The 19,624-nt window shown below is 35.4% G+C and overlaps 1 protein-coding gene across 1 annotated transcript; it reads left to right on the forward strand.

The window, feature by feature from the left end:
* Positions 1-55: 55 nt before the first annotated feature.
* LOC114530683 (receptor-type tyrosine-protein phosphatase S-like) lies at positions 56-19,319 on the forward strand. Its single transcript, XM_028552291.1, has 35 exons — positions 56-275; positions 2,143-2,480; positions 4,218-4,504; positions 4,843-4,966; positions 5,394-5,513; positions 6,119-6,244; positions 7,030-7,152; positions 7,840-7,965; positions 8,715-8,837; positions 9,471-9,593; positions 9,777-9,893; positions 10,569-10,730; positions 11,210-11,344; positions 11,795-12,088; positions 12,188-12,278; positions 12,458-12,719; positions 12,840-12,888; positions 13,249-13,363; positions 13,579-13,682; positions 13,805-13,938; positions 14,188-14,275; positions 14,353-14,429; positions 14,650-14,686; positions 14,791-14,888; positions 15,134-15,250; positions 15,536-15,690; positions 15,954-16,089; positions 16,353-16,502; positions 16,695-16,794; positions 16,877-16,953; positions 17,046-17,180; positions 17,339-17,500; positions 17,796-17,950; positions 18,143-18,278; positions 18,603-19,319. The coding sequence occupies exons 2-35, from the start codon at positions 2,405-2,407 to the stop codon at positions 18,675-18,677; spliced, it is 4,389 nt and encodes a 1,462-aa protein (XP_028408092.1). The 5' UTR covers positions 56-275; positions 2,143-2,404; the 3' UTR covers positions 18,678-19,319.
* The last annotated feature ends 305 nt before the right edge of the window (positions 19,320-19,624 follow it).

Here is a 19,624-nt window from a genome sequence, read left to right on the forward strand (position 1 = left end):
TATTGGGAATCTCAAGCAAGTACATCATGAACATCAGTTTTAGTGTGATCAGATCTGATAACTTTTTTACTTGGAAGGGGCAGTCTAACTAGACATGGGCAGCTTTGGTTAAAAAATTTCCATATATGGTCACACTGATCGGTTTCGTACCCAGATACTAATATTAACTAGTATTTGCTGCAAGCAGCTTTATCGTGGCCATAGCTCTGCTTTACCCTGCATCCGGTATTGGCCTGTGAAACAAGTGACAAGAGGTTCCCGGACAGTATGTTAAGGTTTGTTCAAAATATGTTAAAAAACCCCCTAAAAATGAGGAATAGGTGGTGTGATGCCCAAATATGGACGTGCAACGCCATTTATTCGCCATTTTAACGTCGTCTTCGATGTTCCCGTACTCGAGCTAAACGGCAGTATACTTTAAGGAATCTAAAGTCAGTTATTCAGAGCCCTATCAAATTAACCAGATGCAGATGAAATGATTTCTCTACCTCTTGGTTCCTTAATGTTGTATCTCATGTTCCTGGTGCCTACATCTTTGTTCTGCTGCTATGGAAGAGCCAACTTTCATTCTTAGTATTTCACCTTCCTCTTCAGTGGAAGATTTCTTCTATGCATATGGCATGATTGTGTTGTTGCAACTCTCTCCAGATAGTATAAACCTGCACACATTAGTATATTACATAATTTACGTTGTTAAAATCCGGCTCTACAAAGGGGTCCTTCCTCAACGATCACTTCCTTAACGATCGTTTTCCTCTTTTTCACTCCTCAAAGTTGAACGTTGATACATACTGTACAAAAATTACGCCTTAGTCAGTCTAACCGCAACAGAAAACTCGAAATGTTGTGTTATGAGCCAATGGCCCGATTTTTACTAGAGACGGATCATCTTTCTGGACGTATTTGGGCAAGCAAGCTTCTAGTTCCTCTTTGTGTAAACACGGGCAAACAGACGGATCATCCATTAAAACGAATTGTCCGCATAGTTTGAATGGTAGTTCGGCTTGACGCAACATCCATCTGCTGGTGTAGATACGGGGGGACGAAACACGAAAAATTCTTCAGAAACGGCTCTTGTGCTCTTTTTTACCACTCGAATAATTTTCTAATTCCTGTAGTGCACTTTCTAAACGCGCAATTCTGTTTCGTTTAACATATTCATCTACATAATTCGTCCTGATAGTTTGTCGTGCGCTTATATACGGTCATACATCCAGACGGATAATCCGTCTCTAGCATAAATCGGGCCAATGCAAAATAACGTTCCCTGATTGACTAGAATTCAGCTAGGTATAAAGCATAGTGACAAAAATCTAATAACAATCAAACAGATTCGGAATTGCAGGAAATCACTATCCCTGCACGGCGCTTCGTGCCGTTGATCAGTGGCGAAGAGTAAAATTCTGGGCCCTCCTGGGAGAATAAATACCACAATAATTAGTCAACCGGCCGAAAGCACCCGATTCACCTCGGTGCCGGACGTCCTTGGCTGGCCTTCTTGGACAAACGTTTGTTCAAGCTACTCCCTTGTCGCAAGCTCGAGACCTGCGCTATTTTAAGAGATGATAGTTTGCATTGTGGTTTTTACAATATTGCGTTTTTTCAAGAATTGGTCTTGACTGAACGTGTCACCCGGAACTATGAGTCTATGATTACAAATATGAAGAAATACGCGTGCAGCTAACAATATCGATACTTTCAAATTTCATTTCGGTTCGTTGTGAACTTACTTCCTTTATATTTGACGTATTAAAAGGTTTTACAAGTTTTTGTGCCAAAAAAATCGAAGCCTTATAAAGAGAAACTGATTGCGTGTACTTATGATTCCGTTTATTTTTCCGCTAGCCCAATATACCCTCTGAAGCATCTGAATTAGCTATTTTACATTAGCAGTTTACCCAGCGACTAACAAAAATATACTAAAAAATTGCAATAGTAAACTTTTGTCATAAAGGATCATTTGTACATTGGCACGGGCCGTGTCCTGAAATGGACGACCCACGTGAAAAGTGAAAAATCTATATGAACAGTTTTATTGAAGTAACTATATTGGCTATTTCTGCTCGATTGATGTATTTTTCAATAATTTCTATTATAAAAACTCAAATTATTTTAGTTTCCCACTTTTTTTATCCCTTACAGTTCTGTACAATGTTGGAAGTCTCACAACATGACATATAAAGACGAATTAAGAGGAACTATACCGGAAATCATAGTTCCACCCATGATATCATTACTCTTACATGGATTCTAATTGGTTGAAATGACCGTGCGAGTGTAGGAGAAGTCTTGACCGTTCTGCCAATGGAGATTTTGAGATTCATATTTTCATTGAATCAATATTGTTTTATTTGTTAACTGTTTGCTTTCATTTCACGACTTCTACATGGAGAAACAGTAAAGTATGAATAGTTTCGCTGCCATGTGGCCTCAGTTGGCTTTATTGTTCTCGTTTTATTTTTGGATTTCATTTTGTATCGGTAAGCATGCAGTCAGCCTAGCTTGATTAAAATACATACGTGTATATAGTAATATACTAAGATATATATGCCGTAATTTGTTGTTGATGTATTTTTGTAGTGTGTATCTCATTATTATCAAGTTCTAATTAATAATAACATGTTTTATCGTCGTCATGTTAAAATCAATATCAGTTAAAATGAAAGTACATGGCTGATACGGGCAAACCCTATTTAATACAATAATAGAACACCATTATAATAGCAACTAAGTGAATCATTGAGATCTGTTAATCAAAATTTGAAAGTTCTGACGATTAGAAATTATTTTCCTCTGTTTTTATTTGAATTTTTTTCATGAAAACACCCAAAAGGAGGATTGTTTACGCATATTTAATAGCTGCATGTGCTGAATAATATGTCTGAAAACAGCACAGCACCTGTTGCCTACTTCAATCTATTTTAAATGTAATAAAAAGAAAGGTAAATCATAAGTTAAAATATATAAAATGTTACATGTACATGCATTGAATAATTGAACTGCATTTATGTTAATGATAACAGTGGTGTAGCTAACTCTGTATTTGGGTTGAGCACATTCATTTATTTGAGTCCTGCATTATTAATTGCTGTTGAAATTATTTGTTTTTGCTGGCAGTGGACACAAATTTATGCATACGCTCCCCCTCCCAATTATCCAGCTGGCTAATGCTACGGTAAACAAATGAACAATTTTATTTATGGTACATGGTAATGATAAGGAAAATTTCATTGGGATATTAACAAAAGAGGGAATTTTTGGCCCTCTAACAGGATAAAAATCACGAAAAAGGTAAAACTATATGTAAAATGTGAAATACACTGTTGCTTTATGTAAGTATGGTAGATCTAATTATTCAATAGTATGTTTTAGTGTGTGACTTACATGCTACCAACAACATGGTGACTGCAACTGTTCTAACTTGCAATGCTATTTTAAAATTGTCTGTCACGGACCTTGCTTCAAGCCTCTATAAAGTTTGTATTTTGTCAATACAATTTGTATGTACTAATAAAAGCATAGCCTTGACTACAGCCATTTGTCAGGCAAAACAAAACTACATGTGCCAACTTCAGGGAGCATTTACAAGTTCCATCATTATACTGAAACATGATCCATTAATAATATTTTAGACTTTGATTCTCATTGTTAGCTCGTGAGGCAATTTTTCATGGTGGTTTTGGTGGAGCTAAAAATGCCAAGTTATACCATTACCATATGAAATAGGTGCTTGATAAAATCGCACTTTGTATAAGTATCCTTTTTCTTTGTATGAGTGCAAATTGATGGTAATTAAATCGTAACATACAAATGTGTCTGGTTGTGTTGACAAAACAATAAATAAATTGGCACAACTTCTACATTGTGAACAAATTTATAAATGCAAACGTGGCTAGGAACTGTGAATGCTGTTATTAGGCTGTAATTACCCATGTAAAAACATTCAATAAAAACTTCATTCAGTTGAGTAGGGACAGACCATTAGATTTTTTAATATTACTGCCTTAAAATATTTCATTTTTTTAAAAAGCATTTAAATTTTTTTGGGGTGTTATCTGCTCGATGGAACATAAAATGGCACCCCCCATATTCATGAGTAGTGCTAGCTGGCACTGGTGACAGCATCTATCTTGAAGCATTCAGAATTATTACATTTCCTACAATCTTATGAAAAAAAAAAGTTTTCTATTCAATCAATGTTTGTATTTTGAATTTAGATTGCAAAGATTCACCTGTATCAACCAGCAACATAACTATCTCCTCACGTCTGAATCGCCAACATGGGGCTAAAAGTCTTAAGGGTTTGTCAGACGAACCTTGGGTTGGTGGTACTGGGTCTTCAAACTGGGTTAGCTTGGAGTTCCCCAAACCAATTAAATTGAGCAGTCTTTCCATGACTGGTGGTGATGTAGTTGTGAATGGCACTGTGGTGAAATGTCATGTTGAGATATTTTTGTTAGAATATAAGAAGGAAAGAAGTACAGCATGGGAACGATATAAGCCAGTAAGTTATTACATATGCTACCATGCCCATGGTACTCATAACTTTTGATGTAGTATCTGTGTGAGCATCAGTACCGTAATTTGAAGGAAGTTCTATTGATTAAGATTCTATAAAAGATTAGAAGAGGAGATGTATGATATTTAAGATTACATTTTAGATAAACCTAAAATTTTATTAACATTATATTTAACATTAACATTAGCACATATACAGTCTTGTCCAACCATGGTTTTATTGCTCTTAAATGATGGTAAAAAGCAAAGCTAGTATAATATACCTACTATATAAACTAATTTATGGTTTATCATGTACGTACATATTTGTCTTATTTATTTTAGAAGTTCCTTAACGTAACGCCTGTGTTTAATAAACAACTTAAAGAACTAATAAATGTAAAAAGTATCAATATAACAGTAAAGAAATATACCGGATGCCCTGCAGTCAATTTGGAGCTAAATTGCGGTATGTATGGTTATTGTATGGAAAAATAAAAATATGCTACATGTCGAGGGATCGCGTTCTACTACGTTTGTATTCTGTTCCACAAGTTCAAAAACCCTGATTATAAGAGGTAGAACGCATGCACATTAGGAATGTAGTTTGAGATCTATTTGAAATTTGCAATTGCCGCGTGCTCATTAATAAGTTGAGAAATTTTCAAGTTACGAGGTACAGCCAAAAATCACCGTAATTTTTTGTCCAAAATCTTATGGGTTTACAAGATGTTGTTAGTTGTAGTATTTTTCTTATGTTAAATAGTATGCTGTATGGTATGGTTTTGAAAAATATGCTTTAACTAAGTTTAAGCGAATTATGAAGTATATAGTTAGTTAGAGTCTAGTCTTTGACGCCTGTAGTTATATAGTTTTAAATACTTCATTTTATTTAGTTGATAACAACGAATGCACCGAAACGCCGAACGTTTGTGGTCCTGACGAAATTTGCCGCAACACATTTGGCTCGTACTATTGTATTTGCCAAACTGGTTTCACAGGAAATAATTGCAGAGGTCAGGAAATTTTTAACTGACTGTTAAGGGCTGTTCACATGAGCCAGGTTGCCGAGATTTAACGAAGCGTAAAGTGGACTTTGAAGTATTGAAATAAGTAAATAACATGACCCTGGTGGTTGTGTAATCATCCTAACATTAGCATGTGATTGTTTTGTTTTAGAAAGACTTATTTCAATACCTCAAAGTCCATTTTACGCTTCGTTAAATCCCTGTAACTGGGCTCATGTGAACAGTCTAACTGGGCTTGCCCCGGTAGGTCCTTTGCTTGTCCCAGGAGTGTATTCCAAATATATATATATATATATGGAATTAAAAAGCAATCAAACGTTTGCGTAAATAAATGTAAAAAAAAATTGTGTCTGTTTCGCATTGGCATGCATCCTATAAGACTCACTTTACCCCAGTGATCTAAATTTCTTAAAAACACCCTGACACAGGTGACCTATGTTGTCGGTGTTTTACTAACAGTAGTGTTGAAACGAGTGTAATTAAATTTTTCTCTCAGTTTCGCAAATGCAAACAGACTACGACATATAGTTGGTCTGTAAGCGGCCAAACTATTATCTTCATCAAATTGTAACAAAACTTGTTTTATTTCTTAGATATTGACGAGTGTACGGAAAACTCAAATGCATGTCATGGTGATGCTGATTGCACAAATACTGCGGGGTCATATTCATGTAATTGTAAGGATGGATTCACTGGTAATGGAAGGTCTTCTTGCAAAGGTATGCCATGAAATATTCCCATTATAATAATGATTTGCATGTGTGGCATGCAATGTTTGGTGTATAAATGTAATTGTTTAAATGTTATAAAGTTTTAAAAAAGTGAACATTAATTTCACTTCTTACTTAAGGCATTCATAAATGCGTTGCAGCTCTTTTTAGAAGACAACGTGAAAGGATTAACAGCAAGAGACATGTTTTTCTTATTTTAGTGCCGATTCCCCAACACCTTTCACAGTGTTCTCAAACAAGTCTGAAACATTTTTAATATGTGTTATCATATTCATATACAAACCTCTCCGATATTATTATTTTTTCTTGCAAACTCTTATCAGGTTCAATGCGGCGATAATGCGTGCGGGAATATTTACATGCAGCCTCGAATAATCTAAAATGTAATTTAACCGCGGCTAACTAGGTTTTTTGGCCGTTAGACATCTGAACTTTTTAACCGAGTCAGGCACAACTTTTGAGAGAGCCTGGGATTAGAGAGAGAGAGAGAGAGCCTGGGATTAGAGAGAGATAGCCTTGATTAATGATAATAATATTTCGCGTGAATATTCACTTGTAGCCATCCTTAAAATCGGGCAATCGACGAAATGTAGCAAAATTTTACTTTTAACAGTTACACCGGCTATAAAGCTTTACAGTCTCCCGACCTTATGACTGTCAGGGCATTTTCGACTATTTAATGCCGTATTTTCTTTGGAATCTGGAACTGGGGTGATCCTAAGTGTCCATTTAGCATCGTCTTAAAATGTAACAAAACTTATTTTATTTTTTAGATATTGACGAGTGTACGGAAAACTCAAATGCATGTCATGGTGATGCTGATTGCACAAATACTGCGGGGTCATATTCATGTAATTGTAAGGATGGATTCACTGGTAATGGAAGGTCTTGCAGAGGTATGCCATGAAATATTCCTATGTCCATATAATAATGTTTTTGCACGTGTGTATCTGCAACACTTTCTGACCGCTCATGTAGGCCTCTACTGTACCTCTACTATACGGATTGTTATATGTACCGGCGGCGGCAGGGATACCAAATATAAACCAATTAATTTGCTTCATACTGGGGCCAGTTGTATAAAGGACTGTAGTTAACGTTTAACTGTAGTTAAGGACAGAATATGCCAAACAGAGTCGTGTAGTTCTGAGTTAACTAGGATTTAATTATGCAAAATGTAGTTAAAGAGTTTTAAAACGCGACAGTAGAAAGCAGCCCTAACACCAGTAAGCACTTGCTACATACTGATCATTCTTAACGGCAAACGAAGATCTAGAGTTTGATGACCACCCCTTCCCCCTTAGAAAAATGTGAATGCAAATATCTACGGTAAATCTTCGTTTGATCATTGCCAAATCAACTACCAGTGACTCCTACATGATTCATTGGAACTCGATCACCGCAACATCACGGATGACCGTTTTTCGAGTAATAGAATAAGAATTTCGTCAATTGTCGTTCTAAAGGTGTGACCTTACCCAGGCGTGAGAATTGTGTTCCTGTATGGAACGTGCTTTCGCGTATAGCAATGTATACCGTTGTAATTATTGTCTGTAAATCCTACAAAAACTTGTTTCTCCTAGATATTGACGAGTGTGCGAAACACCCATATGTATGTGACCGACTTGCTGTATGTCATAACACTCCGGGGTCATATTCATGTAATTGCAATCCTGGATACAGTGGTGATGGAAAAAATAATTGTGGTGGTACGTAGGTGTATCAAATTAATGTAATTCTTCAAAAGAGGTATCGTTATTTCAACGTCTTATCGAATTATCAGTCATGGCCAGAAATTGCGGACATGGAATATGCAGATTGCCGTAGCAAATTTGCATATCTGTTCAAATATTATTCGTTTGCAGAACTATAAATTATATTGCGCATTCTTAAATTTTGCAAAATTTAAGAAAATCATTGCATCTTTGCTATTTGCCCTGGTTGTTTCTTGTAACTCGTGTCATATTGAAGATCCTGAGGTAATATTTTGCTGGCAAAGGTTTATGTCGGCTCTGCATTTTTATTTTATTTCTACGCTATTACGGTTTTCGTTTTATATGGTATTCAACGTGATAAATGACCAAAACTTTGTTTTGAAAATGCAGGACGAATACTGATAAAACATTTTGAAATACTGTATAAAAATATTAAGATTAACTTGCTCTGCAACGAGCAATTAAGGCAAATTATAATCGACCTACCTAAAGGTGTATTTTTAGCGTTTAGTACTGTGCACATTACAGTTTACTATAAACTCACAAAGCTTTATTTTGACACCATATGCAAATTTAGGCGGAAGTAGAATGTTAAATATGTCCGAATTTTCTGGCCATGCGTGTCTGTATAACCCAGGAGTCTTTGAGAGAGCTGCATGCGACTTGGTTGTTTATATAAACAGCAATTTATTTGTCTGTAAGTGGCCTTCAAAGTGTATAACAAAACCTGTTTTAATTCTTAGATATTAACGAGTGTACGGAAGACCCAAATGCCTGTGGTGATAATGCTGAATGCGAAAATAATATTGGGTCATATTTATGTAATTGTAATGATGGATATGCTGGTGATAAAAAAATGTGCAAAGGTGGGTAAAATGTGCAGAGTGTATAAATATGTATATACAGTCGTTATCATTAAGGTTGTCACCTGGAAATATATATAAGTATATATATACGTAAATATCGATCACGTGATTGTACAGCATATATTAAATGTATGGGAAACTGTTGGACATCTGTCTTGAAGAACTATATTGATATATACATTATATACATATATATATATATTATATATATATATATATATTATATATATATATATATATTAATATATACATATACATATACATATGGCTTTTCAAAATTCTGATTGGTTGACGAGCGGTCCGTAAAACCCATATCCGCACCGTGGTCCGTGTATGCCGTATCTGGACCAGTATCCCGGATGTCTCATGCAGTTCAGCCATGTAATAAACCGATTATTGACCTCGCCTGTTCCGTCTGTACTGTGAAATATCAGACGGATGTTTTTTGCATGGATCTCGCTCCTTCGCCGCTCGGTCCATACTAAAAAGCCTCGGTCGGATATTTCACAGTACAGACCTCACGCTCGGTTTATAATCAGTTAATATTAGATTATATATAGACTAATATCATCATATTAATACACGCCTATATTATGGAATATTTAGCATTGTTTCTATAAATTTCAATTTTAGATATAAATGAATGCAATCAAGCAAATTTATGCAACCTATCGCGTTCAAAATGTGTAAACACCCCAGGAAGTTATCATTGTAAATGTGATAAAGGCTATACAGGAGTTGGTTTCAATTGTTCAGGTTGGTCTTCAAACCATATATTATAAATTCTTGTTATAAATAGCTTTCATCAAACGAATGCATGCATGGCAATTATTTCTAGTACCTTTCCGAAACATTTTATACTTGTGACTATAAGTGCTTGAACACATGTTATCTGCTGAAATGTTTTCTGTTGTTTACCTTATTTGCTTTTTATTTCAGATATCGACGAATGTGGACTTCATAAGTGTTCACGCAATGCCGACTGTATTAATACTGTGGGCTCATTTATTTGCACATGCAGAAAAGGTTATAGAGGAGATGGCATGAATTGTATTGGTAGGTTGAAATTACAGCAAACTATACTTGCAGGGAGCTCATAGCATTTATTTATAGAAATAATAGACAATAATGTCTCCTATTTTTAAGAAGGAGCTTCAGGGTACGTCCAGCCTCACCATACTAGAAAGTTATGCATTGCAGAACTTTGTACAGTATAAAATTTCTCCCTCAAAAATCTTTAGTCCTTAGTTTAAGTAAAAAAGATCTCTAAAATACTACCCTAGTCTTGAAAGAGAAAGTGCACACATTCTGCGGAATCAATGCCAAGTTTTTGAATTTTGCTGAAAAACTTTTCGCGGATAGGTGAAAATCCCGAACTTGTCCCTATAAAACATAGCTACGTCCGGGTGGGCTCGAAAGATCGAGGTATTTAATAATGTTACACACTCCGATATCTTTGCGGTATAGTGACTCCTCGTTGCATTTCATATTTTCGTGTATGCCATCTTGCATGTATCGTACTGTGGCTCCTTACGTTTAAACAACATCTGTATTTCTTTATTGACAATGGATAGCTCATGATATCCAGTATAGTTTTAAATGTAACCTCCATGTGCCAAACAATGCTTTGTAATGTAGTACCCGCTTTACAAACCCCTTTGAAATTGGTAGTATACTTATTTTATGTTGTCATTTATATAGTATAGCAAAGCAATGCTTTCTCTTTTCTAGGGCAAGATGCTAAGATTACATCTATTAGGTCTTCTAATACTGAGAACAAATTCCGATTTCGCGATCGTCTAGAATTATTCTGCAACGCATCGGGTCTACCAGTACCAAAGATTGAGTGGAAAAAAGAAGGCGACGATGCAATTACCCATAAAGCCAAATCAGGTATTTTTACCCACTTCTAATAAACGTTTTGAAATTATGCTAAATCCAAAACAACATTTCTCTGCAATGTTCTTAGGAATGTTGTTTTAGAAAATTTAATGGCTTGAACTGTTTTCTACGTTACTAATGTTACTTAGTGAATGATGAGTTCATTGAATGATGAGTTCATGTTACTTAGTGAATGTAATGTAACGTAGTAGTAATATACGTACACATGAATAATTAACACGAAGCTAGAGTTATATTTATAAAAAATTTTAATTCATTCACACAAGCGATTATTCTCTTCTACTCAATTGCCTCGTTTGTGTGTTTTCAGAAGATATATAAAGTTTATATTCCTGTGTTTCGAAGCTTGTTTCGTATTAATCTTGGCTTCAACTATAGGCATGAAATTACATGCGAAATGAAGCCATTAGGTAGTTAAAAAATAAATGGTATGTGGGGTTTATTAATGCATGTGGCCAAATGTTTTATAGTTAACAGTACGAAATATTTGTGGGCAGCAAGTACTTTGGTTATTAAATCGCTAAAGTTGAATGATGCGGGACTCTACAATTGTACTGCAAAAAATGAAGAAATGGACATAGAAGGAATTTTCGTTCAGGTTATTGGTAAGGATTTTTGCTTTTTTCAATATAGCCATGTTATTTTTGGTTTCATTACAATAGTAACTCAATTTTAAAGAAAAGTTAAACTACGTAGTTAAACTGCAGGAATTCTGACTAGTTTAGAAACCAAATATATATTGATAAAATATATTGATTTTTTATTGGGATTTACACGCAATTCACCTGAAAGTCAAAATACGCCTCTATCAGGGGGGGAGGTACTTGTAACCGATGTTGTATTGAAATAGTGGAATTATGTATCCCACCTGAAACGTAGGTCCAAACAGTAGGTCTGCGAACAGGCTATTAAAAAATTTTAAGCAAATCGGGGCAAAAGAAAATGGCATCCTACACAAGAATCCCATGCATCCTCTCTTGAAATTCCAGTCGTTCGTTCATAAGTTGAGAGATAAGTTTTATAGTGCAACACAGTCTTCTTGGAATGTTTTTAAGGAACACCAACTTCTCCTAAAGCCACAATTAAAGAAGTCACTGATACTGACATACACGTGTCTTGGGAAAAACCATTGGATTCAGGTTCAAGTGATATTAATCGCTACGTCGTATATTATTATGACACATCAAATGCAAAGAAAAAGTCAGAACCCTTTTTGGGTGATAAATGGTCTGGAATAATCTCTAACTTAAGTGCGAATACAGAGTATGCAATATGGGTGGTGGCGGGAAATGAGGAAGGTGAAAGTGAGCATGATGGTGATCTTGTTCATGCTACTACTCTCGCTCCAAGTAAGTCCATTTTCAATGGAATGTAGCCATTTTATTCGCGATATTATCGTCGCCTCCTCTCCCATTTTCTAATTTTCATGCTTTACTTTGTCGACGTAGAACCAGTTGCGCTACCTCAACCTGAAATGGGCAGAGCTTCAGATACATCTGTTAAGATACAAGTGAAGAAGTTTGATAGTCAGTCTGAAGCGTACGTATGCATATTTTCTTCTTCGTTGTACTTATTTTGTATATGACTTGTACATGCACGATGCTTGAGCTTGCATGGTGAAGATTTTTTTATATTAATCTCGTATGACGAAGCAATACAATAATTGCTTATGAATCTCATTTGCAAACTCTCATCAGTTCTAATCTTTGTTTGACCAGAGCATTGCAAGTGATCGTTCAAAAGGTGTCAGAAAGAAGAAAAAGGTCAACGTCTGGTATTCCAAACCGTATATATGGTTATAAAGAAGCGAAATGTGAAGAACTAACGGACTGTTACTATATTGCGGCTGAGATACAAAACATTGATATAGAGTTCGTTGTTGGTGATGGTAAAATGTATGGCAATTACAAGAACGTTGAACTTGAGCCTTCCACGACTTATAATATTTATACCAGAGGTGTTTCATACAACAAGGATAAGGTAGGTAATTGTTAATATACTGCCGCGTTTTAATTGTCCTTCCTCGTCGTGGTAAAAAAGACGTATTGCACTCGATAAACTGCTGAACTAATATCATATTTCCTATTTTAATACATTTAGAAAGTAAATTATGGAGACCCATCTCCGCGGTTACAAATATCGACAAAAGGTACAGTTTCATCATTCGATATAACAACTAAAAAACAAATAATATGTCTGCATAAATTGGCTGTTATTGATCATTTTAATTATATACAAGAGACAAAAACACTATCTGACGTTTGACCGAAGAAGAGCCTTCGTCAGGAGAGTTATAGTGCGGGTTGTTCCTTGTTCCCTTTTTTGCAATTTTGTATTCCCCAGAAATGTACAGTACTATCAATTTTTTTATGATTTGGCATTTTTGTCAGAGTTCTCCCGTCATTTGACACTCAGACACCCCTCTTCCATTACACCAGTGTGCTTCAAAGAGTAAAAAAGCCTTTAGAATCTCTAATGAATATCTAATTAACATTTTAATCTCCTTAAGGTCCCGGTAGCAGTGCAGAGAGTGATGATGGTAGCGTTGTTGGTCTCGCAGTTGGTTTAAGTGTGGTTGTTGTTGTGCTTATTATTCTCGCTTTTCTGGCTTTTATCTATATCAGGTGCAGTTTAAATAATATATTAAAAAACCTTTTATAACCTAAAATATAGCCTACTCGCGCTATTTCAAATATTTCGTGCTATTTCAAATTTATTCGGGTTTTTATACACACTGCTGTATGACATAATACTAATTTCCCACAAAACCAATCCTAGCCAACTATTTTACATTATTCTTTCTAAGGGAATGAAGTGTTGAATATTTATTTTTCCGTAGATCAAAACGTCCTCAAACAATTGAGATAGATCCTGAAACAGGGGAGAAAAAAGGACGGAAAAAAATGAATTCAGAATTACTACCCCTGACGAGGAAAACACATGGTAAGTTGGCACAAGTTTTATAATGACGTTACGTGCTTCCAATCCGGATTTGTCCGATATCGTTTGTGTTTACACTATTTCATTATGGATTCATTGTCTAATTAACAGTCTCTTTCATTTAGGAAAAAGAAAAAGTGGTCAGGTGGAAGATGGTTCTCCAGATCCCAATCATCCACCAGTGGCTACAACTGCTTTCGCAAAGTATGTCGGGAAGCTTCATAAATCTGATGATCGTGGATTTATGATTCAGTACAATGTAAGAATTATTTTTCAAGTATTTGCTAATTGCCAAGTTCATGTTCATATATTGAGCTTTCATGGTGCTATGTTAGTTTGATTTTCAATTTATTTTTACATCACATCATGCAGTTGTGAAATTACTCCTCCGTTGTCTCTATGTATGGCCAACCAGTCAGTTTTCCAAAAATATGAGAAACCGAGGAAATATTCGAATAACCAAGGAATTGCACTTCATTAAGTTTAAAAATATCCTTTGCTATTTCAGACCTTGGAAACGAGCCAGACGTATACGAGCGATTTCGCCACATCCCCAGAAAATAAAGAAAAGAACAGATACGCCAATATTGTTGCATGTAAGTATGATGTTGCAAAAACTCACCATTAATGTGTAGTGTAACTGTAATGTGACTGGTTGTTTGGTGATTTTTAGATGATGTTTCTAGAGTTCATTTGAAACTGATCGATGATGATGACAATTCAAGTTATATCAATGCCTCGTTAGTTGATGTAAGTTTCAATTATCGTGCGCCATAAACCCGAAAACAAGTATGTACCTTCTTAGCACTAATTAGCATAAAGAATGATTGCATGAATAGTTAGCATAAAAACAGAAGCAGTTCGTCCAAAGAAAGTAATATTGAGGTCTATTGTGAAAACACTTGGTTCTACTCTCTTAATTTTGTTTAGAGAATATTACCTAATATTACCTATTATGATGCTATTTTAGGGATATAACTCGGCAAATGCATATATCGCAACCCAAGGTATAACAATATTCTTATATTTTAACTTGTCTTATTGGAATTATTCATCTTTGACTTTGTAGTAATATGTGTAAAATAATTGTTGATACATCTTATTTCCTAAGGTCCTCTTCCTGGAACATTCAATGACTTTTGGCGAATGGTTTGGGAAAGGAATTGTTCATCAATTGTAATGCTTACCAATCTACAGGAAAGACACAAGGTATTTAAAGGCGGCTTTGTATTTCGTGGAGAAAGAAAGCATGGTATTAAGAATTATAAGGATTGCAGGATAGAGAGGACTCTCGTTTATTGTCCTTTCAATGTGTTTATCATGACTGATGACCAAATGATTTTTACGACTTAATGAAATGTGTTATATATGTGATAATTGTGCACGATTTCTTTTCTTAGTCGCATGTATGGGTTAACCTGAAATAAACCTATTAAAAATGTTCATATTATTAGTTGAAATGTCATAAATATTGGCCTGAGGAATCTGAGGTCTATGGTGAGATCACCGTGATAGCTACACGAAGAGAACAATATGCTGATTATGTGATTCGAACCTTCCTTTTAAAGATGGTACGTTTTTAAAAATTTTAGTTTCACATAATACCAGTTTTCGTCAGCATGCCAAGCCTCGCGTGGCAAATGTTCCTCCCGTGAAAAACCGTTTAGATTGCTAATATTAGATTGAATCCTTTGTTTTCACGGTCACGTACTTCGTTATTGCTTATTTGTAAAACTATAGTCATGCTCGTTTGACCATGGCTTAACGTTTCATAGCAAGGGAGGAAAACTGCTTCGAAGCACAGTAGTAGACAAATCTCAACTTACATAATTAATGTATGATGCTTTGTTTTCTAGAATGAAACAGAAGAAGAACGTGAAATTAAACAATTTCATTTCACTGTGTGGCCAGATCATGGCGTGCCTGAATATCCTACTGCTATTCTTGCATTCCAGAGACGTGTACGTGCTTATAGTACTCGTGACTCAGGACCTCTTGCTGTCCATTGCAGGTATGTGTCGATCCTCATGCACGAAGAAGGTTGTTTCGCTATAGCTGTTATTTTCCGACTAAAATTGACCACACTTTACAACCCACTTTCTTACATTTTGTACTGCAGTGCACTTGTGTAGGGTCAGCTGCTTGATTCCTTCCTTATTCTTAAATTTTAAGGATCAAATATTTTATCAATATTTTATCGATGTAATCTTCCCCGTGTTTCTCAGTGACAATGATATTATACTGTATGTTTCTTTACATTAATGTTCTTTCTAGTGCTGGTGTTGGGCGTTCTGGTACATTCATTGTAATTGATTGTATGCTGGCTAGGATACAAAGTGAACAGGCTGTCGACATATATAACTATGTTAGATATCTGAGAACCAGACGAATGTACATGGTTCAGACGGAGGTAATACAGCACTTCAATTTGAACATTTGAGTTTCATCTTCTTTCCAGAGTTTATTAAACTTTCCTGAATTTGCCAGGGTACTCACGAGCTAAAATGACTATCATACTAGCTATTGTTTCGTATACATGCACTGAATGCTAGTAAAAAACAGCGAATGGAGTGTATTTAGTATTTTTTATATATGATTCGAGGTGATTATCATGATTACGTCTTAAAGTAATAATAACTGTATTCTATTATCGCCACCTTTTTTGTGTTTCAGGAGCAATATGTGTTCTGTCATGATGCTCTACTAGAATCTATTTTGTGTGGGAATACACAAATGGCTGCTCACAATTTACGCATAGAAATGAACAAATTAAGAGACAGAGACGCAACAACGAAACTTACTGGCTACGAGGCTGAATTTAAGGTAACAGTTGTTTAACAATGTTCCGTTCTTTCAATATGTTTTTATTTCAAAGGACGAAACTAATATAGGAGTGTTTAATCCCATCAAAATTTATCATCTCGAGTTTTAAACTGCTAGCAATCCTAGTCCGACACGACATAATAAAATACATTCAATTTGTGTTCAACGTATGCTATATACGTCTTCTTCTAGACACTGAACAAAGTCAGTCCCTCGTTACCAAAGGAATCTTTTACTGTTGCAACATATCCAGTGAATTCTTCTAAGAATCGCTACCATGACATACTTGCATGTGAGTAAACTACATTTTACTAAAAACTTGAGAATGAAATAGGATTTCGCTACAATTCACCTTTCATTTTGGCTCTGTTCAGCTGATCATGACCGAGTCATTCTGGGTGATGAAGATGATAAAGACGATGGCCCTTATATAAATGCAGTTTATGTTGATGTAAGAAATCCTTTACTTTTATACCATTTTTGTATTAATAGAAACAAAATTGTTCCCGACCACATTGTAAGTAGAAATGCTGTTGTATTTAGGGTTACAAACAACAAAACGCATTCGTTTTAACTCAAGCTCCGCTGAAGGATACAATAAAAGATTTCTGGCAAATGATGTATGAAAAACATTCTGCTTGTGTTCTTCTTTTGACAAATCTCACAGAGGAAGAAGGAGTAAGTTTATTCCTAAAATTTTAGGTTGTTATGAGAAACACCATGCATCCATCGTGTAAAGTCCTTAGGTCTAAGATAACCTCCAATATAGTGTCCATTAGTACCAACCATTCAAATTATTGCTATCAATGTTATCAACAAAAATATTTTTACTCTAGGATTTTCCGCAGTTCTGGCCTGACGAGGGATCTGAAGATTATGATGTGTTTAACGTTGAGCTGGTGTCAGATGCATCGAAAGGTGATACTGGAAGTGAAGATCAATTCCAACAAGAGAAACTTAGCAAAGATATTGTTGAAAGGAAATTTAAAATAACTAAGGTTTGTCCTGAGATTTTCGGTGTTCTTGTGGTACAATAGACACGTTAAGATTAACGTTTACAACAAAACGCAAATCAACTATTTACTGATTAAAATTAATACAATTTGTCCATGGAAATCCATGCAATAATGGAATATGAACTAAGGTTTGGAAAACCTGTAGGACTTACTTTCCAATTGGCGTCTACGGCTAGGGGTTTCAGTGTAGCGAACGTCAAAATTCTTCTTTCTGTTTCTTTTGTTCGTTGTCACGAGACTGACGTAGACATTCTAACTGTTACTATCATATTCCAAGGAGGAAGACAAGTCCCTGGTAATTAAAATGTTTCAACATCTTTCGTGGACGGAAACATCAGTTCCAACAGATATTTCTGCAATCGTATCGTTAATCCAACGTATTGAAAAATGGCAGCAGCATTCTGGCAATGGCCCTATCACGATTGTTTGCAAGTATGTTTTTTGCTAATTTTATAACTTTCAGAGCTACTAAGCAATTATCTTAAACATACTCATCTACATGTATAAATATAAAAGTAGCGATGATATTTGCGAATTTAAACATGCAGTTGGTGATGCCTATATAACATAATAAAAAAACGAATGTACTTTCACCAATACTTATATCGAAATCTTTCTTCCTAGTGATGGTCAAGGTCGCAGTGGAACGCTTGCAGCTTTGTGCTCAGTTTTAGAACGAGTCAAAACAGAACAAGTCGTGGATGTATTTCAAACTATTAAAGCATTGCGTATACAAAGACCAGGCCTCGTCAAGCATGTGGTATGTTTTCAAATAGTCATATAGTTATTCGTAGTTGAATTAGTATGGAGAACGAAATATTAGAATACTGCAATGTTTATGATTAAAGAAAATGCTATTCTAGTGCACCAACTGGAGACAAACGTATGCCTTTACCTATGTTTTCATGAGCGATTAAGAGTTACAAACAAAATCAGTCCTGAACTGCGTGGCACCAAGTAACTTTTAATGGTTGCAAATATACCGCGCGTGATAGAAGACTTAACAGATGCCAGCTGGATCCCACCAATCATAATATCCTACTATACATTTCAACACACAACCGTTTAAATTATTTCTGTTTAGGAACAATATCAATTCATTCACTTGGGGGTTCAGGAATACTTGGACAGTTTTGCCGATTACGCCAATTTTAAATGAGATTTTTAATAATATGTTCATTTTATTTGCATGGAGTGCGCAGTGGGGAATTAATGTGTGAAACTTATTCCTTATATTACTAGGTTTGTAAATTTAAATAATTTAGTGTAGTGTACAATTTTTTACAAATATAGAAATAGTAAAAAATATTGATACCCCTATAACAGTTTTGCTAACTTTTATAAAATAAGTGAGCTGTTTTGCATGTCCAGGCTTGTGATATGTGTTAATTAATAAGGTATCTAAATGTTATAATCAAAGCCCCATATACACAGACGAGCGTTCACGGCAGCTTCTTCAAACCACGGTTTAAATGTTTGATCATGTGTACGAGCGTCAACGAATAGTTGTCAGGACCACTGGGACTGTTTACAGGATGAAAAAGAAAACCCTTGCGACCCCTGTAAAGGCCCTGGGTACGAGGTTGTGCGAAGAGTCGAACAAATGTACTTGACTTTGCTCGTCTCAGTGTATAGGGGCTCATATAAACTAATTTTAAAGCAGTTATTGGAAGTTTGGGAAGATAGGTCTAAAATAATTTCTAGTCTAGTTAAAAAAATTGTAAATGATCCTATACTATTGTAGAGCGCTGTAGTTTCTACATGTAATCTTGTATATATATATTCAATGGTAAAAAGAATCGGGCAATTTTTAATAAACTTTTAAAAATATTAAAATCAATCTTGCCGGCTGTTGAGTGTTGGTTCATATTGGAAGGGTGCCTCTGATACCTATCATGCATGAGTGGTAAAAATTCTTCTCTGTCAGTCAGTTTTTCTGGAGTTCGAATTATATGTTTTCATCTATTGTGCAAACAAGAGAGGTGACCTTACAAGTTGTAATCACGGGCAGCAAAAACGCAACGAAGGCCTGGCCCTGGATTGGGGCGTGGGTAGTTTCATTTTAGCCAATCAAATTGTGTATTTCTAAATTTCACCAATCAAAGA

The sequence above is a fragment of the Dendronephthya gigantea genome, unplaced genomic scaffold (genome assembly GCF_004324835.1).
Source record: "Dendronephthya gigantea isolate DGI-Jeju-01 unplaced genomic scaffold, DenGig_1.0 000001F, whole genome shotgun sequence".
Classification (NCBI taxonomy): domain Eukaryota; kingdom Metazoa; phylum Cnidaria; class Anthozoa; order Malacalcyonacea; family Nephtheidae; genus Dendronephthya; species Dendronephthya gigantea.

Bases quoted from the DNA above. Each gene is read 5' to 3' on its own strand.
- LOC114530683 (XM_028552291.1), top strand. From the start codon at position 2,405: ATGAATAGTTTCGCTGCCATGTGGCCTCAGTTGGCTTTATTGTTCTCG. The intron at 2,481-4,217 runs GTAAGCATGCAG...TTTTGAATTTAG, and splicing joins TTGGATTTCATTTTGTATCG to ATTGCAAAGATTCACCTGTA. The intron at 5,514-6,118 runs GTCAGGAAATTT...TTTATTTCTTAG, and splicing joins CACAGGAAATAATTGCAGAG to ATATTGACGAGTGTACGGAA.